A 17,219-nucleotide genomic window follows, 5' to 3' on the forward strand; every position below is an offset into this window, starting at 1 on the left:
CCAAAACTTACAGTACAAGGGATCTGCGTATAGTTTCCAGGCATGATAAGTGGCTTGACAAATCTAAGAGCCAGCTTTTCCACAGCTTGTCTCTTAAATTATCACAGAGACAGGCTACCACTTATTTTACCATTTGGAATGATACAGAAAAGAAAATGTGATGCAAGAAAATGAAATCATGCCGCCTACAACGTGTTGCTGGTGTGAGCGATGCAACAGACTCAAGTTAACTAGTTTGCAAACCGCTGCGAAAATATGGTAGAGAGGATAGTCAGCAAAGCCGCTTACAGACGGCTAGATAAAGTAGATTAGTTGTGCCTCTTTCATTCAATATCTCTGAATGGGAAAAACAATACACTTTCCCTAATCCTGACATCACTTGCCATCTTGATGAAAATTGTTTTAAATGTGGAATAGATAGGGCCTAACCGCCTCAATGTGTAAACAAACAAACAAAGAACACTTAAGCCCTATATATTTTGTCGTACAACACAATGGCAAAACAATGGCCTCCAAACGGAGCCTGACAAATCATAGCATAAACATGGCATTTATTGTTAACTTCACACTGTCTCAACAACGGACTAACGCTTATTAAGACCTGGAACGCATCTGTGTCACTTAAGATTTCTTTGGCTATTCAAAAATAGCAGATATACAAGCTCATGGCGCGGCACCGAGTGCCGCGCCATGAGCTTGTAGATTTGCTATTTTTTGAAAAATCGTGAAAAAAATATTTTTTATATTTTTTTCAAAATGTTAGGATTTAGAAAACATTTTTTGAATCGGCCTCAGGTCTTAATGGGTTAACTTTTGCAGGGATCTTGGAGAGGGCCTGGGAATGAATATGACTATCTGGTGTAGATGTGTTTTGTGGATTTGGATACTGTGGGAGGTGCTGTGGTGAGGGGGACCTTATTGAGGGCCGTCCAATCTTTGTACGCCCCAAAGCGAGAGCTTATTCAACAGAACGGTATGTCAGACTTGTTTGCGGTGGAGGTTGGCCTCCGCCAAGGCTGCACATTGTCACCTATCCTGTGTGTGATATATTCACGGACAGGATCTCGAGGCACAGCAGTAATGGAGAGGGTCTGCGGAGAGTTTGGTGGGCTGGGGATTGCATCACTGCTTTTTTTTTGCAGATGATGTGGTCCTGGTGGCATTATCGGTCTGAGACCTATAGCTCTCACTGGATCAGTTTGCAGTTAGAGTGTGAAGCGGACTGTTTTAGCTCTCCGTCACTGTTTTAGCGCTCCTTCAGCAGCCGCTGCTTCTAAATTTCGGCACTTTTCGGCGATAGTTCTGTCTTTTACTTTCTCCACGCCGTTTGGTGCTAAGAGGAACGGAAATAAATACAAATTCCTCGCCAGCAGGGTGGCCACCTTGCTGTGAAATCCCGCGTATGGGTTCTCACAACCCAGCAACCGTATGAAAGCTATGCCACTGATCCTGCCTCAAGTAAAGAGGTCAAGTATCAGCAGGGTATCTCTTGGTCACAAGTGAGGGGAGGACAGAGTAGGACAGTGGTTTTCAACCTTTTTCATGCCATGGACCCCTAAATTGATATACATTTGGCCGCAGACCCCCATCTGAAAATGTTTGTGCCAGGGACCCTCATAAGCAAAGATCTGAGTTAAAAATGTTTATATATTCAAAGATATGCACATATTTTCAAGATGTTACAAAAAATAGCAGATCTACAAGCTCATAGTGCGACACTCTGTGCCGCACTATGATCTTGTATATCTGCTATTTTTGAATAGCAGAGCTAAGTGGTAGGATTGTGACACTATGTTAACTCATTTTGCTGGGGACCCCCTGTCCCCCCCCATGAGACCACTGGTGGTCCCTGGACCACTGGTTGAAAACCACTGGAGTAGGAGATCAGCAGAGAGCAGCCACATTCTGTTGGTCCACACTCGCTGGGCCAATACAGGGTCCCAAACGTAAATGGTGTGTGTGGTTGCGAAAGAGATTGTGTTTGTGACAAAGTGCAATTGAATCCTGTTCTCCGACAGTATGTCCCATTCTAGACTATCTCAGCTCACTAGGCTGGGGTGTAAGCATTAACCTATAGCAAAGTAATAACGACACTGTACACACGCTTGATCGCGAGCACACACACACACACACACATACAGTACACACCAACACCTCCTGGGTCAGTTAGGCCAAAATGATGCACATTTAAAAAGAAAGGTCTGCTAAAGCACTTCCAGTTTTTTGTTGTTGAAATGGGACCGTGGAGGAACCCACAGTTAAGTCCTGAGTGTTAATATCACTCTGAGAGTGTATAAATAATAATAACTAAAAAGACAAAGTTGATACATTAACATTGAGCATGTCACTGTGCATAAAAGAAAAAAGAAAACAAAGCATTTTACATCCACGTTGCGAGCATGTTGCACCTTTTCAACTGTGTTTGGGAAATATTATTCCGCAGTTCTCACATAAAATGACAGGTCAACCCCGTCCCCGTGAATAAGAAGCCCAAAGCACTGCTGCGCTGATTCATTGCCTGGGGTTGCCATGGTTGCTACAGTAAAAAGGCTAGTTACTGTAGGATCAAAGCCACACACGTACACACTCCTCCTCCTGAGACAGAGTGCTAAATGTACAATTCATCTTTTTTTTTTACAAAGAACTGGGTCTTTCTACTTGACCTTAATACATTTTATTAAAATATATACACTGTAGCCCTTGATCTTACCTGTACTGCTGTATACTTTAGTTTAGATGATACATCCACGCTACAGCAAAATCACAAATCTCAACAGAGTTGCACTGTGCTTGTGTAGCTCTGCCTGAACCTCAGAAGCATGATATTGTCCTTGACCAGCATATTGTCCTTTACCACCCACTCTTTAGATGGGAGGTAGATATTAGATTTCTGGGATAGCAGGATTCAAATAAAACGTGTTGTTTCTGTATGTTTTTTTTCTTCTCCCATGTACTTTATGTAGTATCTATTTACCAAGACATACACGTACTGTAGCCTATATTTACCACCATTTAATGCAAGTCATTTCAAGGGTTTTTAGGGTATGTGGGGCTTTAGCTGCTGGGAAAGAGGGTTGTACTGTAACATGCCTATGACTGACTTCTTGAATTCCTTTCATTTTAAAGCCATACTCTTATAGGATTAGTATCATCTCTTTGACAGTGTGGGGTGGAAAGGCCTACCTTTGAAGAGCCTCTATTTTGTCAGCTGTGATTCCTCTCAGCAGCTCCTCCAGCAGATCAGAGCTGTCCGACGGAGGGACCTCCAGCAGATCAGAGCTGTCCGACGGAGGGACACGTGGTTTGGCGGCGGCTGGCGTGTGAGCGAACCAGCCTATCAGCAGCCCCAGGATGAAGAGCCCCATGCCCACCAGGAGGTACCTAAGAGGGACGGGCATGAGGAAAAAAAGATGAGAACCGAGTCAAAATCCAGCAAAAAAAAAAAAAGGATATTGGAGAGATGCTATAGCAATCTCCCTTCAGCATGTATTAACCCTTTAAGACCGGGAACGCATCTGTGTGTCATTTTTTAGATTTATTTGGGCTATTCAAAAATAGCAGATCTACAAGCTCATAGCGCGGCACCGAGTGCCGCGCTATGAGCTTGTATATCTGCTATTTTTTGAAAAATCGTGAACATTTTAGCAAATCTTTGAATAAATATATTTTTTTAAAGCGAACATTTGTAACTCAAATCGTTGCTTCTGGGGGGATTCTACAAATGTCTTCTAAATCCTAGTTTAAAAATAAACTATATAATCTGTGGTTCTCAAACTTTTTTTATGTCAAGGACCCCCAAAATTATATGAATTCGGGCCGCGGACCCCTATCTCAAAATATTTTGTTCCAGAGACCCCCCAGAAGTTGTAACAGAGTTAAAAATGTGCGCTACAGAAAAAAAGATTTGCACACATTTTCACAATTTTTCAAAAAATAGCAGATCTACAAGCTCGTTGTGCAGCACTCGGTGCCGCGCTATGAGCTTGTATATCTGCTATTTTTGAATAGCCCAAAGAAATCTAAAAATTACACACAGATGTGTTCCCGGTCTAAATGTATTAAGGGCAAGTGAATTCTATGGAATCTGCCGTTTTGAAAGTATAAGGGAGAGAGACCATATTTATCTCTGCCAGACCGAAGGCAGGGGCAGAGGTTATCATCAGTGTTCACCAGTGGAGGAAAAAGTACTTAAAGTAACAAAAGTAAAAGTACTAAAATGTTTGAAAATAGTGGTTAATGTTTGTTTTATAATGTAATAATGTATAACTGCAAAGCAACTAACGTTTTCAAATAATTGTAGTGGAGTAAAAGTATTTGCCTCTGAGATGTAGTGGAGTAGAAGTAAAAGTATAGACAACTGGAAATACTCCAGTAAAGTAAAAGCACCTCAAAATTGTACTTAAGTACAGCACTTGAGTAAATGTACTTGGTTACTTTACACCACTGCCTTCAGCATGTATAAGGGCAAGTGAATTCTATGGAATCTGCCGTTTTGAAAGTATAAGGGAGAGAGACCATATTTATGTCAGACCGAAGGCAGGGGCAGAGGTTATGTCTTCACCCCTCTGGCTGTGTGAATCTATGGCTAATCTCATATATTACTATATCGCACGCACGCACACACCGCAGAAAGACTGCAAGTCCTACTGTGTCCCGCACACATGTGCCCTACAACAAAAACACAGAGAGAGAGAGAGAGAGAGAGAGAGAGAGAGAGAGAGAGAGAGAGAGAGAGAGAGAGAGAGAGAGAACAGAGAGGCTACAGGCCACGATACACCGACCTAGTCAGATTATAATTCACACGTACTGAAAATAGCTAATCTATAAGCTCACAACGCATCATATTGTGATTTGTTGTTAGCTTGTAGATTGGCTATATTCGACTAAGTATAAATCAAGCCGTAAGCTTTTCAGCTTACGGCTTGATTTATCCTCCAGTCAACACAACACAAGCACACACTTAGCAGTGGCGTGCGGCAGCCACAGGACACACTTGGATAAAACTAATGCGAGCACTTAGTAGTGTAACATAATCGGCGATAATGTCATTAGATATCGTCTGCAACTCATTATCGCAACGATAATATTCTAACAAGCCCACCTGCCGATGTCATATCCTGCCTCTTACTAAGACCTGGGTAGGCCCTGTTGGAGATAATGCCTAGGCCTAGGCCTGTTGGAGATAACGCGCTCCACGGTGCATCCCTTTCTCTGCCTTGAGTTTGATAAACTGCAGTTACCTGGAGGCTGTGTTGGCCCTTGTGACCAGCTCTCTTAACCCATTAAGACCGGGAACGCATCTGTGTATAACCTCTTAAACCATTATTTTATACTTTGGCCATTCAAAAAATAGCAGATATAGAAGCTCATAGCTACGAGCTTGTAGATCTGATATTTTTTGAAAAAATTAGAAAATTTGAGCTAATCTTTGAACACAAATATGTTTTTGTGAACAACATTTTTAACTCAAATCTTTGCTTCTGGGGGGTCCCTGGAACAACACGGTTTATCGACAACACTGATATAGCAACAACAGTTTTTCTGAAAAATTAAGCTATTTGTTGAGACATTTGCCAGTTACAAATGTTCGCTTTAAAAAAATATATATACAAAGATTTGCACACATTAAAAAAGTACATAAAAAAATAAAAAATGAAGATCTACGAGCTCACAGTCGCGCTATGAGCTTGTATATCAGCAATTTTTTTGAATAGCCAAAATGACAAAGTATGCGTTCTCGGATTGAGTGGGTTAACTGACAGCTCTAACAATCTACGTATTGACACTTGCAGAGGTAGCTCCAAATGATCACTTAAGGCTAACAGTCCAAGCATTTAGCCAGTTGAGTGGGCTTCTTTCCCCCTGCGAGTCTGCGACCCAATGCCTGGTGAAACTGACGACATAATCATGCTTGACCTTATTAACCTAATCAATAGATGGCTTTGTACTGTATAGGTCTGATAGATGAGCTGAGTGATTCTGACCCTGTCCCCATGGAGAAGAAGGATCATCATCCGTAATGATTTAACGCTAATCCTTACCATGTGATTTCATGCAGTAGTCATCAGTCCATAACCCATTCAATACGGGAACGCATCTGTGTGTCATTTTAGATTTATTTGGCTATTCATAAAGCAGATCTACAAGCTCATAGCGCGGCAGATCTGCTTTTTTTTTTTTCATCGTGGAATTGTTTTGGTAATCTTTGAGTATAATAATATATATTTCTAAAGCAAACATTTGTAACTCAAATCTTTTCTTCTGGGAATTCTACAAATGTCTTCTAAATTCTAACAGTTTTCTGAAAAACGTATGTCGCTATATGAGTGGCTCTCAAACTTTTCCATGTCAAGGACCCCCAAAATGATATGTATTTGGCCGCGGACCCCCATCTCAAAAGATTTTGTTCCAGGGACCCCCCCAGAAGCACAGATCGGAATAAAAAAAAAAAAACGTCTTAAAACATATATTCAAAGATTTCCACAAACTTTCCATGATTTTTCAAAAAATAGCAGATATACAAGCTCATAGCGCGGCACTCGGTGCCGCGCTATGAGCTTGTACTGTATATCTGCTATTTTTGAATAGCCCAAAGACATCTAAAGTGACTCAGATGTGTTTCCCGGTCTTAAAAGGGTTAACTGATCTGCATCAGACAGCAACCATATTTAATGGCAAGCACTTGTGAACTTCCTTGACGCCTTGATATCCATCACCGTGTTTTATTCATTAGTAATATACCGTAATGCTAGTGAGCATAATGTGTTACTATTACTGTCACTTTATGAGTATGGATGAGTATGAACTTTTGTTCTTTTGTTTTGCATGTGGGTATTATTGCCCACTCAGCACTTTTGTCATCGTTTCCAAGGTTTCTGCTCCCTTTGAGACTGTGACAGTGATTAACACATCCACTGCCAGGCCCGTAGTCCTACGGGCCGTTAAATCCAACCGTTAACTGCCGTTCCCGTAGCCCGTAGTCCCGTAGTTTTCCCATGTTAAATCGTGCAGGTGCAGATTCCGGATTTTTTTTGCACTTCCGGTCTCGAAGTGGGCGGACCGGAAACGAAATAATACTGTTTCCGGTTTTTCTCCCGCCTCCGTTTCCTGTCTAGCGGTCAACTTTGGACGCCATTATCTCTGGCTTGTTGTTTTTCTCACCGCATCCACCATTTTAGCGTTTTCCTCTCGTTCTCCAGAATGCAGTGTCGGATCGCCGCACGGTTTTCAGCGTTTTGTTCGGTCGGGTCCCGTGTTTGTGTCGAACCAAATGAACGCGGATTTTAAACGGATTTAGCGGGGCCTATGACGGAATCAAAAAAACAAAAAAGGTAAGAAATTGCTTGGCACTACGATGGACGTTCTGAGATTAGCCGATGGCAGTCAATGTGTTAAGGGCTATACAGTGTGTGTGTGTGTGTGTGTGTGTGTGTGTGTGTGTGTGTGTGTGTGTGTGTGTGTGTGTGTGTGTGTGTGTGTGTGTGCGTGTGCGTGTGCGTGTGTCTCTGCTGTCGGGCAGAAACCAGCTAACTCCAAAATGCAAACATTTCAGAAAATGAAAAAAAAGTGGAGTTAGGAGGTTTTGTTCATTGATAAGAACAGCTGAATGGACCTCCAAGCTCACAATGAGGTTGGAGGTCAAAAGGGGGTGGAGCCTGGAGGCAGCAAAACCAGCTAACTCCACCCCCCTTTGGTGCAGTTAGCTGGTTTAGCAGAAAGCTTGAGGATCCAATGGAGTTAGCTGCTTTTGTCAGAGGCAATTTTTTATACTTTTGATTGGTTCAATATTTTTTTAACCAACACACAGACATAAAGGGTGTTCAATAGCACTGATTTATGAAAAAAAAAAAGGTATTATATGTATGTATGCATGTGTACGTATATATATAAACTTCTGTCATGGCTATATCTGTGGAGTTACCTGAGCAGGAAACAGTGGAGCCTGTACTGGCCCTTATGGCCTGGGCTCCTGGTGAAGTGGGAGATGTAGTTGGGGTCTTCCTGCAGTCGTTCAAAACGTCCATGTGGAGAGACGGAGACGGAGGACTGAATGTGTTCCATCATCTCAGGGTCCGGGTCAGGGCCAGGGTCTGAACAGCCTGCACAAAGACATCACACAGCGGTGTTCAAGCCATACAGTATATTAACAGGCCCTTGAAAAAAACCTCAATTAACCACTATTCTGGGCATGTCATAAATAGGCAAACTTTCAACGTTGCATGGCCATGCGTTGGAAGCTTGCAGATCAGCTATTTTCAGAGATTTCAAAAACAGTCAAAAAGGCAGGTAATTTACCATTTTTAGGTGGCTAATCTGGCTCATGTACTATATATTGGACCAAGATTTCATATGATTTTACTTACACTAATTGGTTATTAGAGAATGTATCTTGTGGTCCTGCCTCCTTAAATGCTCTGCTCTATTCAAAATGTTCAATAAGCCTTTTATGAAAGGCTTTGGACACAGAAAATCATTTATACTTATACTGTGAATATTTCTCAATCCAAACCCCTATAGTGAATACGCTCTACCCTCTATCATAGATAAAGGTTACCCACTGACCCTTACTGCTAGAACGGATCAAATTCATGTTTCCCAACAGGGATGACTAAAGTGTAAGTGAAATTAACCTATTTATAAAGTATCCCTCTCAACCACCTCTGACACAATGTGTTCTTTTCTCACATCACAATTTGAAAAAAAAAAAAAAAAAAAAAAAAACAGTGAGACAGGCGGCATAATGCCATAGATAGGATACATTCATCAATCTATTTAAGACACATTATTCATCGCCTACACTGGTTAAGTTTGTCAAGTTTGGTTACATTTGCACTAGCCGCTGACCCCATGTGGGATCGGTGTAAGCAAGCCTCAGCTACCCTCTCATACATGCTTTTACTGTGCAAATAATTATTATCATTATTTGTATTCATGTCTTTATCTATTTATCTAATGATTCATTTATTATCATTATTTTTTTTTTCCTGAGGTCATGGTATAATATGTGGGGCTGCTCCAAGGAATGGTGGAATCATGTCTCATATTCACTGCGGGGCCATTAATAGGAAATGCATGATGTAAGAGGGCCTGGAAATGAGCTTCAATTCCCACTGGTTAAAACTCTATATTCTGATAGAAATCATTAGTGTTTGTTTCCGTAACAGGGGACTCCCCGTCTCTCCAGCTCTTTGGTAAACAGAAAATGCATGTTCAGGTATAGGTGACCAATTTCATCCGATCAGATTAATTAAATCCAGACAATTTCGGACTTATGTAGTTAAGGAGGACAGGTCCATTGCAAGCCATATACACACACACACACACACACACACACACACACACACACACACACACACACACTCGCTAATGCCTAATTTACGCTCTGTCTTACGATGGCGTCACAGACGAGAAATAGCAGATCTATAAGCCCACAATATAGAGTAGAAGTATAAATCAGGCTTAACGCTCAATGTATGCAGTTACAAGACATCTCTGTTTTGAGAGACCTATACTGCATATGGCTATTTCTGACCTTGTTAACCCATTAAGACCGGGAACGCATATTTTTTAGATTTATTTGGCTATTAAAAAAATAGCAGATATACAAGCTCATAGCGCGGCACCGAGTGCCGCGCTATGAGCTTGTATATCTGCTATTTTTTTTTAAATCTTGAATTGTTTATGCAAATCTTTGAAGATATTTATTTTTAAAGCAAACATTTGTAACTCAAATGTTTGCTTCTGGGGGATTCAACAAATGTCTTCTAAATCCTAACAGTTATTAAAAAAAAAGTATGTTGCTATATCAGTGGTGCTGGTGCTCAAACTTTTTCAGGTCAAGGACCCCCAAAATTATATGTATTTGGCCACGGACCCCCATCTAAAGACATTTTGTTCCAGGAACCCCCAGAAGCTAATATTTGAGTTAAAGATGTTCGCTTGAAAAAATATATATATTCAAAGATTTGCACAAATTCTCAACGATTTGCATCACGGCACTCGGTGACGCGCTATAAGCTTGTAGATCTGCTATTTTTTGAATGGCCAAAATAAATCTAAAATAACACAGCATGCGTTCCCGGCTTGAATGGGTTAACTAATCTTTTCACTTAACGGTATAACTGTGAATATACCTGAGGCCCCTCCCAGCGGGCCCTAAGGGATAAGCCGCTCACACAGCGCTATGGTCAGAATACAGAGATATATATTCCCATGTGTACGTTGGATTATCGTGTAGGATTTACTAAAATGTATGCAAATGAAGACATCTCTAGTCCAGACTGTCTGGAATGTAAGACAATAGTTTAATTAACATATGAATAATTTATTGTGAAATATATTTTTTTTAATAATCTGCCCTGCGGCAAATACATTCTTTGAAGGACACTAAGGCACCAAGGCAGAGCTGATGATGGTAGACTAATCCCCAGCTCAAAGCTGGAGAGTGAACTTGTTTAACTTTTTGTATATTTCAAATACGTATATACTGTATATATACTTTGGTAGGAGTGATCAATGGTGGAGAAAGTACTCAAATGTTTTACTTAAGTAAAAGTATCAATGCTGCAATGTAGAAGTACTCTGTTACAAGTAAAAGTCCCGAATTCAAAATTGACTTGAGCAAAAGTGCAAAAGTATTGGTATCAAAATGTACTTAAAGTACCAAGAGTAAAACTATTAAATGTTTGAAAATTGCAGATCTACAAGCTCACAACGAGCTTGTAGATCGGCTATGTTCAAACAGCCTAGGTATACAATTGAGCTAAAGTGGTTAATGTATGTTTTATAATGTAATAATTCATATCCGCAAAGTACCTCGTGACCAAAGTTTTCAAATAGTTGTAGTGCAGTAAAAGTACAATATTTGCCTCTGAGATGTAGTGGAGTAGAAGTAAAAGTATAGACAATTAGGTGCATTACTTGAGTAAATGTTACTTTACACCATGGGAGTGATATGCAGGTATAGTGGGGGGGGGTCTGCCTCATCACCAGCATCTAATTGGTCTACTGGGCTGTTCAGACTCAGAGACTGCAAATGATTACAAAATGCCTTCATACTTTGTTGGTCACATTTTGCATTAAAAACAAAGCCAGCCATGCTTTGAGAGTTCACCGACAATAAACAATAATTAGTATGCAATGCTACAGCGTATTCTGCTTTGCATGCCTACATCACGACACACAGGCACATTGTCTGTCTCATCACCATCGCCATCATCACATAGCGCTAAGTTATCTGGGGCTTGAGTTATCAGCTGCAAGCTTGTCTTAACCCATTAAGACCTGTAAGGCTGATAAAATAAAACAACCGTTTTCTGAAAAAACGTACAAATGTTGGTACAGTGGTGTGTTCAAAACCTTTTCATGTCAAGTACCCCCAAAATTATATGTATTTGGCCATGGACCCCCATCTCAAAATATGTTGTCCCAGGGACCCCGAGAAGCAAAGATTTGAGTTACAAATGTTCTCTTTAAAAATATTTATATTCAAAGATTTGCAAAAAAAACCTAGATTTTTCCCAAAAAATAGCAGATCTACAAGCTCATAGCGCGGCACTCGGTGCCGCGCTATGAGCTTGTATATCTGCTATTTTTGAATAGCCCAAAGAAATCTAAAAATGACAGATGCGTTCCCGGTTTGAATGGGTTAGAGTGCCAGTTAATAACTTTCTTTTCAGAAAGAATATCTGGGAATTGTGATGCTTAATTGGGTAATGTGCATAGAAAGAGTTTCCCTGTGATAAATCCAGCACCGTGCACTCTGTGTAATCAAATTCTTCATTCTGAAGCGTGGACTCAATTTACTTCTCTGTGTTTTCAAAACGAAATCATTTGTGAACCAATCAAAGCGATAGGCTGGGTCGTGTCACAAGCCAATCAATGGAACATTGAAGTTAGCGGTCTAGACGAAAATATTGAGAAAGAGTTTCACAAAATGGCAGACCAACGATCCAGTAGAAAATAACAGAGCGGGAAAATAGATCAAATATAGGCGTAGAAGGAAGGATGTGGCGATAGAGTCGGGAGCGGGTGGGGTTGAAGACAGACAAAGAGCTTGCATTGTGTATTGCAGACTGGTTCTCAAAGTGGGGTCCGGGGACCCCAAGGGGTCCTTGAGGGAGCTCCAGGGGGTCCCCAGCTAAATGATGGAAAGTTAGGAACCAAATGGACCCTTATGGGTCTGTAACTCTGAGAGTGTACCTAATAGTCCATTTGGTTCCATTTGTACACTCTCAAGAGTTAAATTAACATTGATTTTACAATATAAATTGGGGTCCCAGAGATATAAATGCCATTAAATAGGGTCCGTAGCCTAATGCACGTCAAACTGGGGGTCCTTGAAATTAAAATGGGGGACCCCCATCTTCTCTTATGGGGACTTTCAGTAGAACTAGCACGACAGAAATGCTATGCACTCCTTTCTTGTCACAATGGCCTCCTCATTAAACACTTCAGAAATATAATTACTTGTTTTCATAACATTAGCGTCAGTGCTAAGTTTGATAAACAGGTACACTGTATAGTTTTAACAGACTACGGGGGGAAAAATGGCTGTTTGTTATTTAATATTGTTAACAATATTAGATAGCAGGCTAACCTCGTTGCCACAGGAATTTGTTGTTATAAACTCTGTGCATAAATGATACCCCAACCTTGGTTGCCCAGGAAACGGAGCCATTCAAGACATAACTGATGGCTGACGTGATGATGAAAGGCGCTACCCCACGTTATGTGTATAATTACTCGGTATCTGTTTTAACGTCAGAAGAATATATCTGGAACCATGAATGTCCAACGCTTGTAAGATCTCTTCTCTGGAATAAACCCAAATACTATTATTAACATGTTTCCTTCCTCTGTTTATTGATGTAGTTACTTCTTATCTGACCGATAGATATGGACCGGTATTTAGTAGGAAAATTAAAACTATCAGCTGTATTATTTGATTTCTCCCAAATAAATAACAAGAAAGTTGGACATGTGGTACTGTATGTTTTCCTACAGTCTAAAGAGACACCATCATATACGACCATTGTAGACCATGAAGAATGTTGTTTCGTTGTTAATATATATTGATATAAAAAGTATAATGTTTAGTGAGTTATAACTGTTTATTACACGGCTTGGTTGAATGCTCGATTCTGATTGGTCAGTCATCGGTCATTATTTCTGGATAATGACCGATGAGCTCTATAACGGACCGCTGTGTAATCAGAGACTCAGAACACCTGCTCATGTCAACCTGTGCTGCTTGGTTATATGCTTTATCCAACATGACAGCCATGTAAACAAACAAACAATGTCATTTACAACTAAACGTTGCTCTCAAGAATGTTTTTGAAAACATTTGAAGTGAGAAATAGACGATGCAATAACCGAGAAGTCATTCTATTTGATCCACTGCGCTTCCTTGTTTATCGTGGCACAACAACAGGGGAATACCAAAACGCTCGCCCCAAAACACAGTCGCCCCGGGGCAAATCCGGCGGTATTACAGGCAAATCGGCAGTAAATAGAATGGGGGGCGAGTGTGTTTTGGGGCGAGTTTTTTTCCATTTCGTCATTTGTTTTTGCGAGGCGAACTTGTCCACCCAGCCCAATACTTATGGAATACTTTCATTGCCGTAAGCAAGGAAATACTTCGTTTTGTTGTTACTTTTGGGTAAATGTATTTATGTATTTATTAAGTAGCCGTGTAATAAGCGGGATAATGCATGGGGAGGTAGTCATTATTGAAATTTAAATTTCAATAATGACTACCTCCCCATGCATTATCCCTTGCATAATTAATGATACTCTAGCTGATGTTCGTATGAGAATAATAACCACAGACATGCAGCATAAGACAGACCACATCCTGTTGAAGATGACACTTATTTTAAAGAGGAAACTTCCTCGATCTTACATTTCCTTCTTAGACACAGAAAAAAAACAGCAGTACGTGTGACACACTGTGTGTGTGTGACACGCACACACGCACACACACAGACACACACACACACACACACACACACACACACACACACACACACACACACACACACACACACACACACACACACACACACACACACACACACACACACACACACACACACATACAAACCAATAGGGACATTATGTCATCTGAATCCCTTTAGACAATATGCAGTCTATTGCAGTCTTTTTTGTTGATTGATTGAATACTTTATAAACAGTTTGCAAAAATGTAAAGTTATACCATAACACTAAAAGGATAACACAAAAAGCCCTGAGGGCTTGTTTTCATTGTGGTCTTATGTATTTAATACAAGATCAATGTAAATTGTATTTCACAAACCACTGTACCCTTTTTTCCTTTGTCATCACAAAAAGTCCCAACAATAGAAAATTAAGTCTTTAGTACTCGCAAACAAGTATGCAACACTGCTAGTATTGCACAGCAGCAAAAAGGAAACAACAACCCTCTCTCAGCGTCTCTGAGACCTGTGGGTTTGAAGTGTGGTTGTAGAACAGGGCAAATATACACATCTCATGCACGTCAAGCCCTAAAGTGTGAACTTGTTTGATTCCGGGTAAGTCTCTCTCTTTTGACTTCTGTCCAAGAAGTTGTACAACAAATGTAGTTTGAAGATGAACTAGAATGGCGGAGGACGTGCACGCCCTACCAGACCTGACAAAGAAGGTCAGATATGGCCGAAGTATGGGCTTAAATTAGTGCCAATAATATTTTGTACTTGTAAAAATAATTTGTATTTGTAAACACATTTTGCATTTGTAAAAAAAATATTTGTACTCGTAAAAATAATATGTACTCGTAAAAATATTTTTTGCATTCGTAAAAATAATATGTACTCGTAAAAATAATATGTACTCGTAAATAAAATATTTGTCTTCGTAAATAAAATATTTGTATTCGTAAATAAAATATTTGTATTCGTAAATAATATATTTGTCTTTGTAAAACAAAGTTTTGTATTCGTAAGATAAAAATGTGTGTTGTAATTGTAGAATTACATTTACAATGAACATTGTGACCAGAAAAAAACAACAGCTTGCTCGCTCGAAGATCTGTTCTACGGATTGCAAAACTTTATTTTTGGCACTCTGCACTTCCGGGTCTGAGCCAATCACGTGAGGCCTTTTCCACTACCCAATCATAAAGCTCCATAGGTCTCCATGGCAACATGGCAAACGGGGTTGCCATGTTGCAACCTCAAGAGTTTTAACTGCAACATAATTCCATTGCTCAGGAAATAAACAACGGATTACAATAATATAACATTCCCTATAATCAGTAACATGTAGGTGATACCTATGTCTATCAAATATGGTTTTATTGAAAGGCAATCAAAGGCTAGATCGAGTTTAGAAAGCAAACAGGTCATGTCTGGGGGCCTCAGTGCGGCTGCAGAGTTTGATTGAGTGTGAGACTAGGACCCACATGCCATATTTCAAAATGAACGGCTTCATCGGGAATCGTCCGCGTGTATTTTGCTAAGAGATTGGTTACATAGTTTAATTGATATTAATTTATTAGTGCATTAAATTTCCCCATCCACTTTAATGGGAAAATTAAAAAACTCGATTTCAAGTATTTTTTTTCCAGAAACTGTAAGGGCTAGAGTTACAAGACTTGGAGGGGAGGTTCATAATTGAATCCGAAATTTTCAAAAAAAGAAATACACCAGTCGGCCTCATGATGGCGCTATAAAAGCCCCCTTTACGTTTTGGCCTATAACTCTTGAACCGTAGGTCGTAAAATAAAAATCTAACACCCCATATAGGCCACGCCCATTTGCGTCAGGATAGATTTTCCGCCATTTTGAATTTTCTTCAAAACACACTTTTAGCTCCTCCTCCCACATATTTTGTCCAAATTTCACAAAAATCGGTACACATGATCTCTGGGCCCGTGCGATAAACATATCCAAACGGCATTTTGATAATCCTTACTATTCGTCCGTAAATGGCTTTCAAAGTTAGTGGGAGGGGCCTGTTTGACCAAAAATGCCAGAAATCACAAACGAAACGTCCGGTCAATCCCAAATTTAAATCACATGTCGAGGGTGGTTTACTCAACGAATCCCCAAAAGCATTTCCACTTTGACTAGGGGGCCTCACAAATGCACAAAACATAACCGTTTGATGAAAAAACATGATTTTTGGGGGGAACAATCCTTTCAAAATGTAATAAAAGCGATAGGAGTGACGTGACAATATGATTGGCCCGTTACATGTGTGGGAGGGGCCTATTTATTTAGTGGGAGGGGCCTATTTCTTAAAATCAAAACAGCACGTATCACGAAGGCAGGATCCGATCGGCACCCGATTCGAATGGCACGTCGCACGGCCTGCGACGGTATTCCTCCCGGCGTATCCCTCGAGTCCCGCGGCCGAGACCCGCGACCGGCGTCGGCGCAACCACACTTTGCAATTTCCCAGAATTGCTACGCGTCTAGTTTTTATTAAAGTTGGAGACCTCGCACGGTAGTGGAATGTTCGGTCTATGAGCAGAGCAGCCCGCATGTCAAATCGTTAGAGAGGGGAAAAAAAGTCACCTAACACTCTGGACCACCCTATAGCCTAGTTGCATTACCTAGTTACTTTTAGTTAGCAGAAACAAAATAGCAGTTTCATGTTTTTGGTAAAAATGTACCTTTGAGAAAATGAATAGCCTACATTGTTAGCCTCACACTGTATTCAATCTTGAAGAGGAGAGCTGCGACAGCTTTCTCATAGACCAGCCACACATGTGCAGTGTGCAATGATCACTATGTAGTCGGCAAAGAAGTTAATGTTTACAAACACAAACCACCGTCACTCTCTAGTCTTAAGCGTGTCTCTATGTACAGTCTGACCCCTCAAGGGCTGTAGCATCGAAAAGGTGGGCGTGGCGAACTTTTGGTGACGCGACGTTGGTACACCCTATAGGTCAGTAGCAGTGCTGTCAAGCCTATAATGCTGGTGGAGGAGGAGGGGGTGGGGGCTTTTTTGTAAAACAGGCCCCTCCCGCAAATTTTGGAAGCCATTTATGGAAGAACCGTATGGACTATCAAAATCCGGTTTGGAGATGTTTATTGCATGGGTCCAGAGATCATGTGTACCGATTTTTGTGAAATGTGGACAAAATATGTGGGAGGAGGAGCTAAAAGTGTAATTGAAGAAAATTCAAAATGGCGGAAAATCTATCCTGGCGCAAATGGGCGTGGCCTATGATTTTTATTGTACGACCTACG

At 40.6% G+C, this 17,219-nt stretch overlaps 1 protein-coding gene across 4 annotated transcripts in view; it reads right to left on the reverse strand.

The window, feature by feature from the left end:
* Positions 1-17,219, reverse strand: part of naaladl2 (N-acetylated alpha-linked acidic dipeptidase like 2) — a 499,162-nt gene that overhangs the window by 325,425 nt on the left and 156,518 nt on the right. For 3 of the 4 annotated variants that reach the window (XM_084067278.1, XM_084067277.1, XM_084067280.1), the window contains exons 4-5: positions 7,922-8,099; positions 3,184-3,381 (exon numbers count right to left, since the gene is read on the reverse strand). In XM_084067278.1, coding sequence (XP_083923404.1) covers positions 3,184-3,381; positions 7,922-8,099 — 376 coding nt within the window. The remainder of the gene's footprint in view (positions 1-3,183; positions 3,382-7,921; positions 8,100-17,219) is intronic. The other variant, XM_084067279.1, reaches the window with a different exon arrangement.

The sequence above is a fragment of the Gymnoscopelus microlampas genome (assembly GCF_963454915.1).
Source record: "Gymnoscopelus microlampas genome assembly, chromosome: 9".
Classification (NCBI taxonomy): Eukaryota; Metazoa; Chordata; class Actinopteri; order Myctophiformes; family Myctophidae; genus Gymnoscopelus; species Gymnoscopelus microlampas.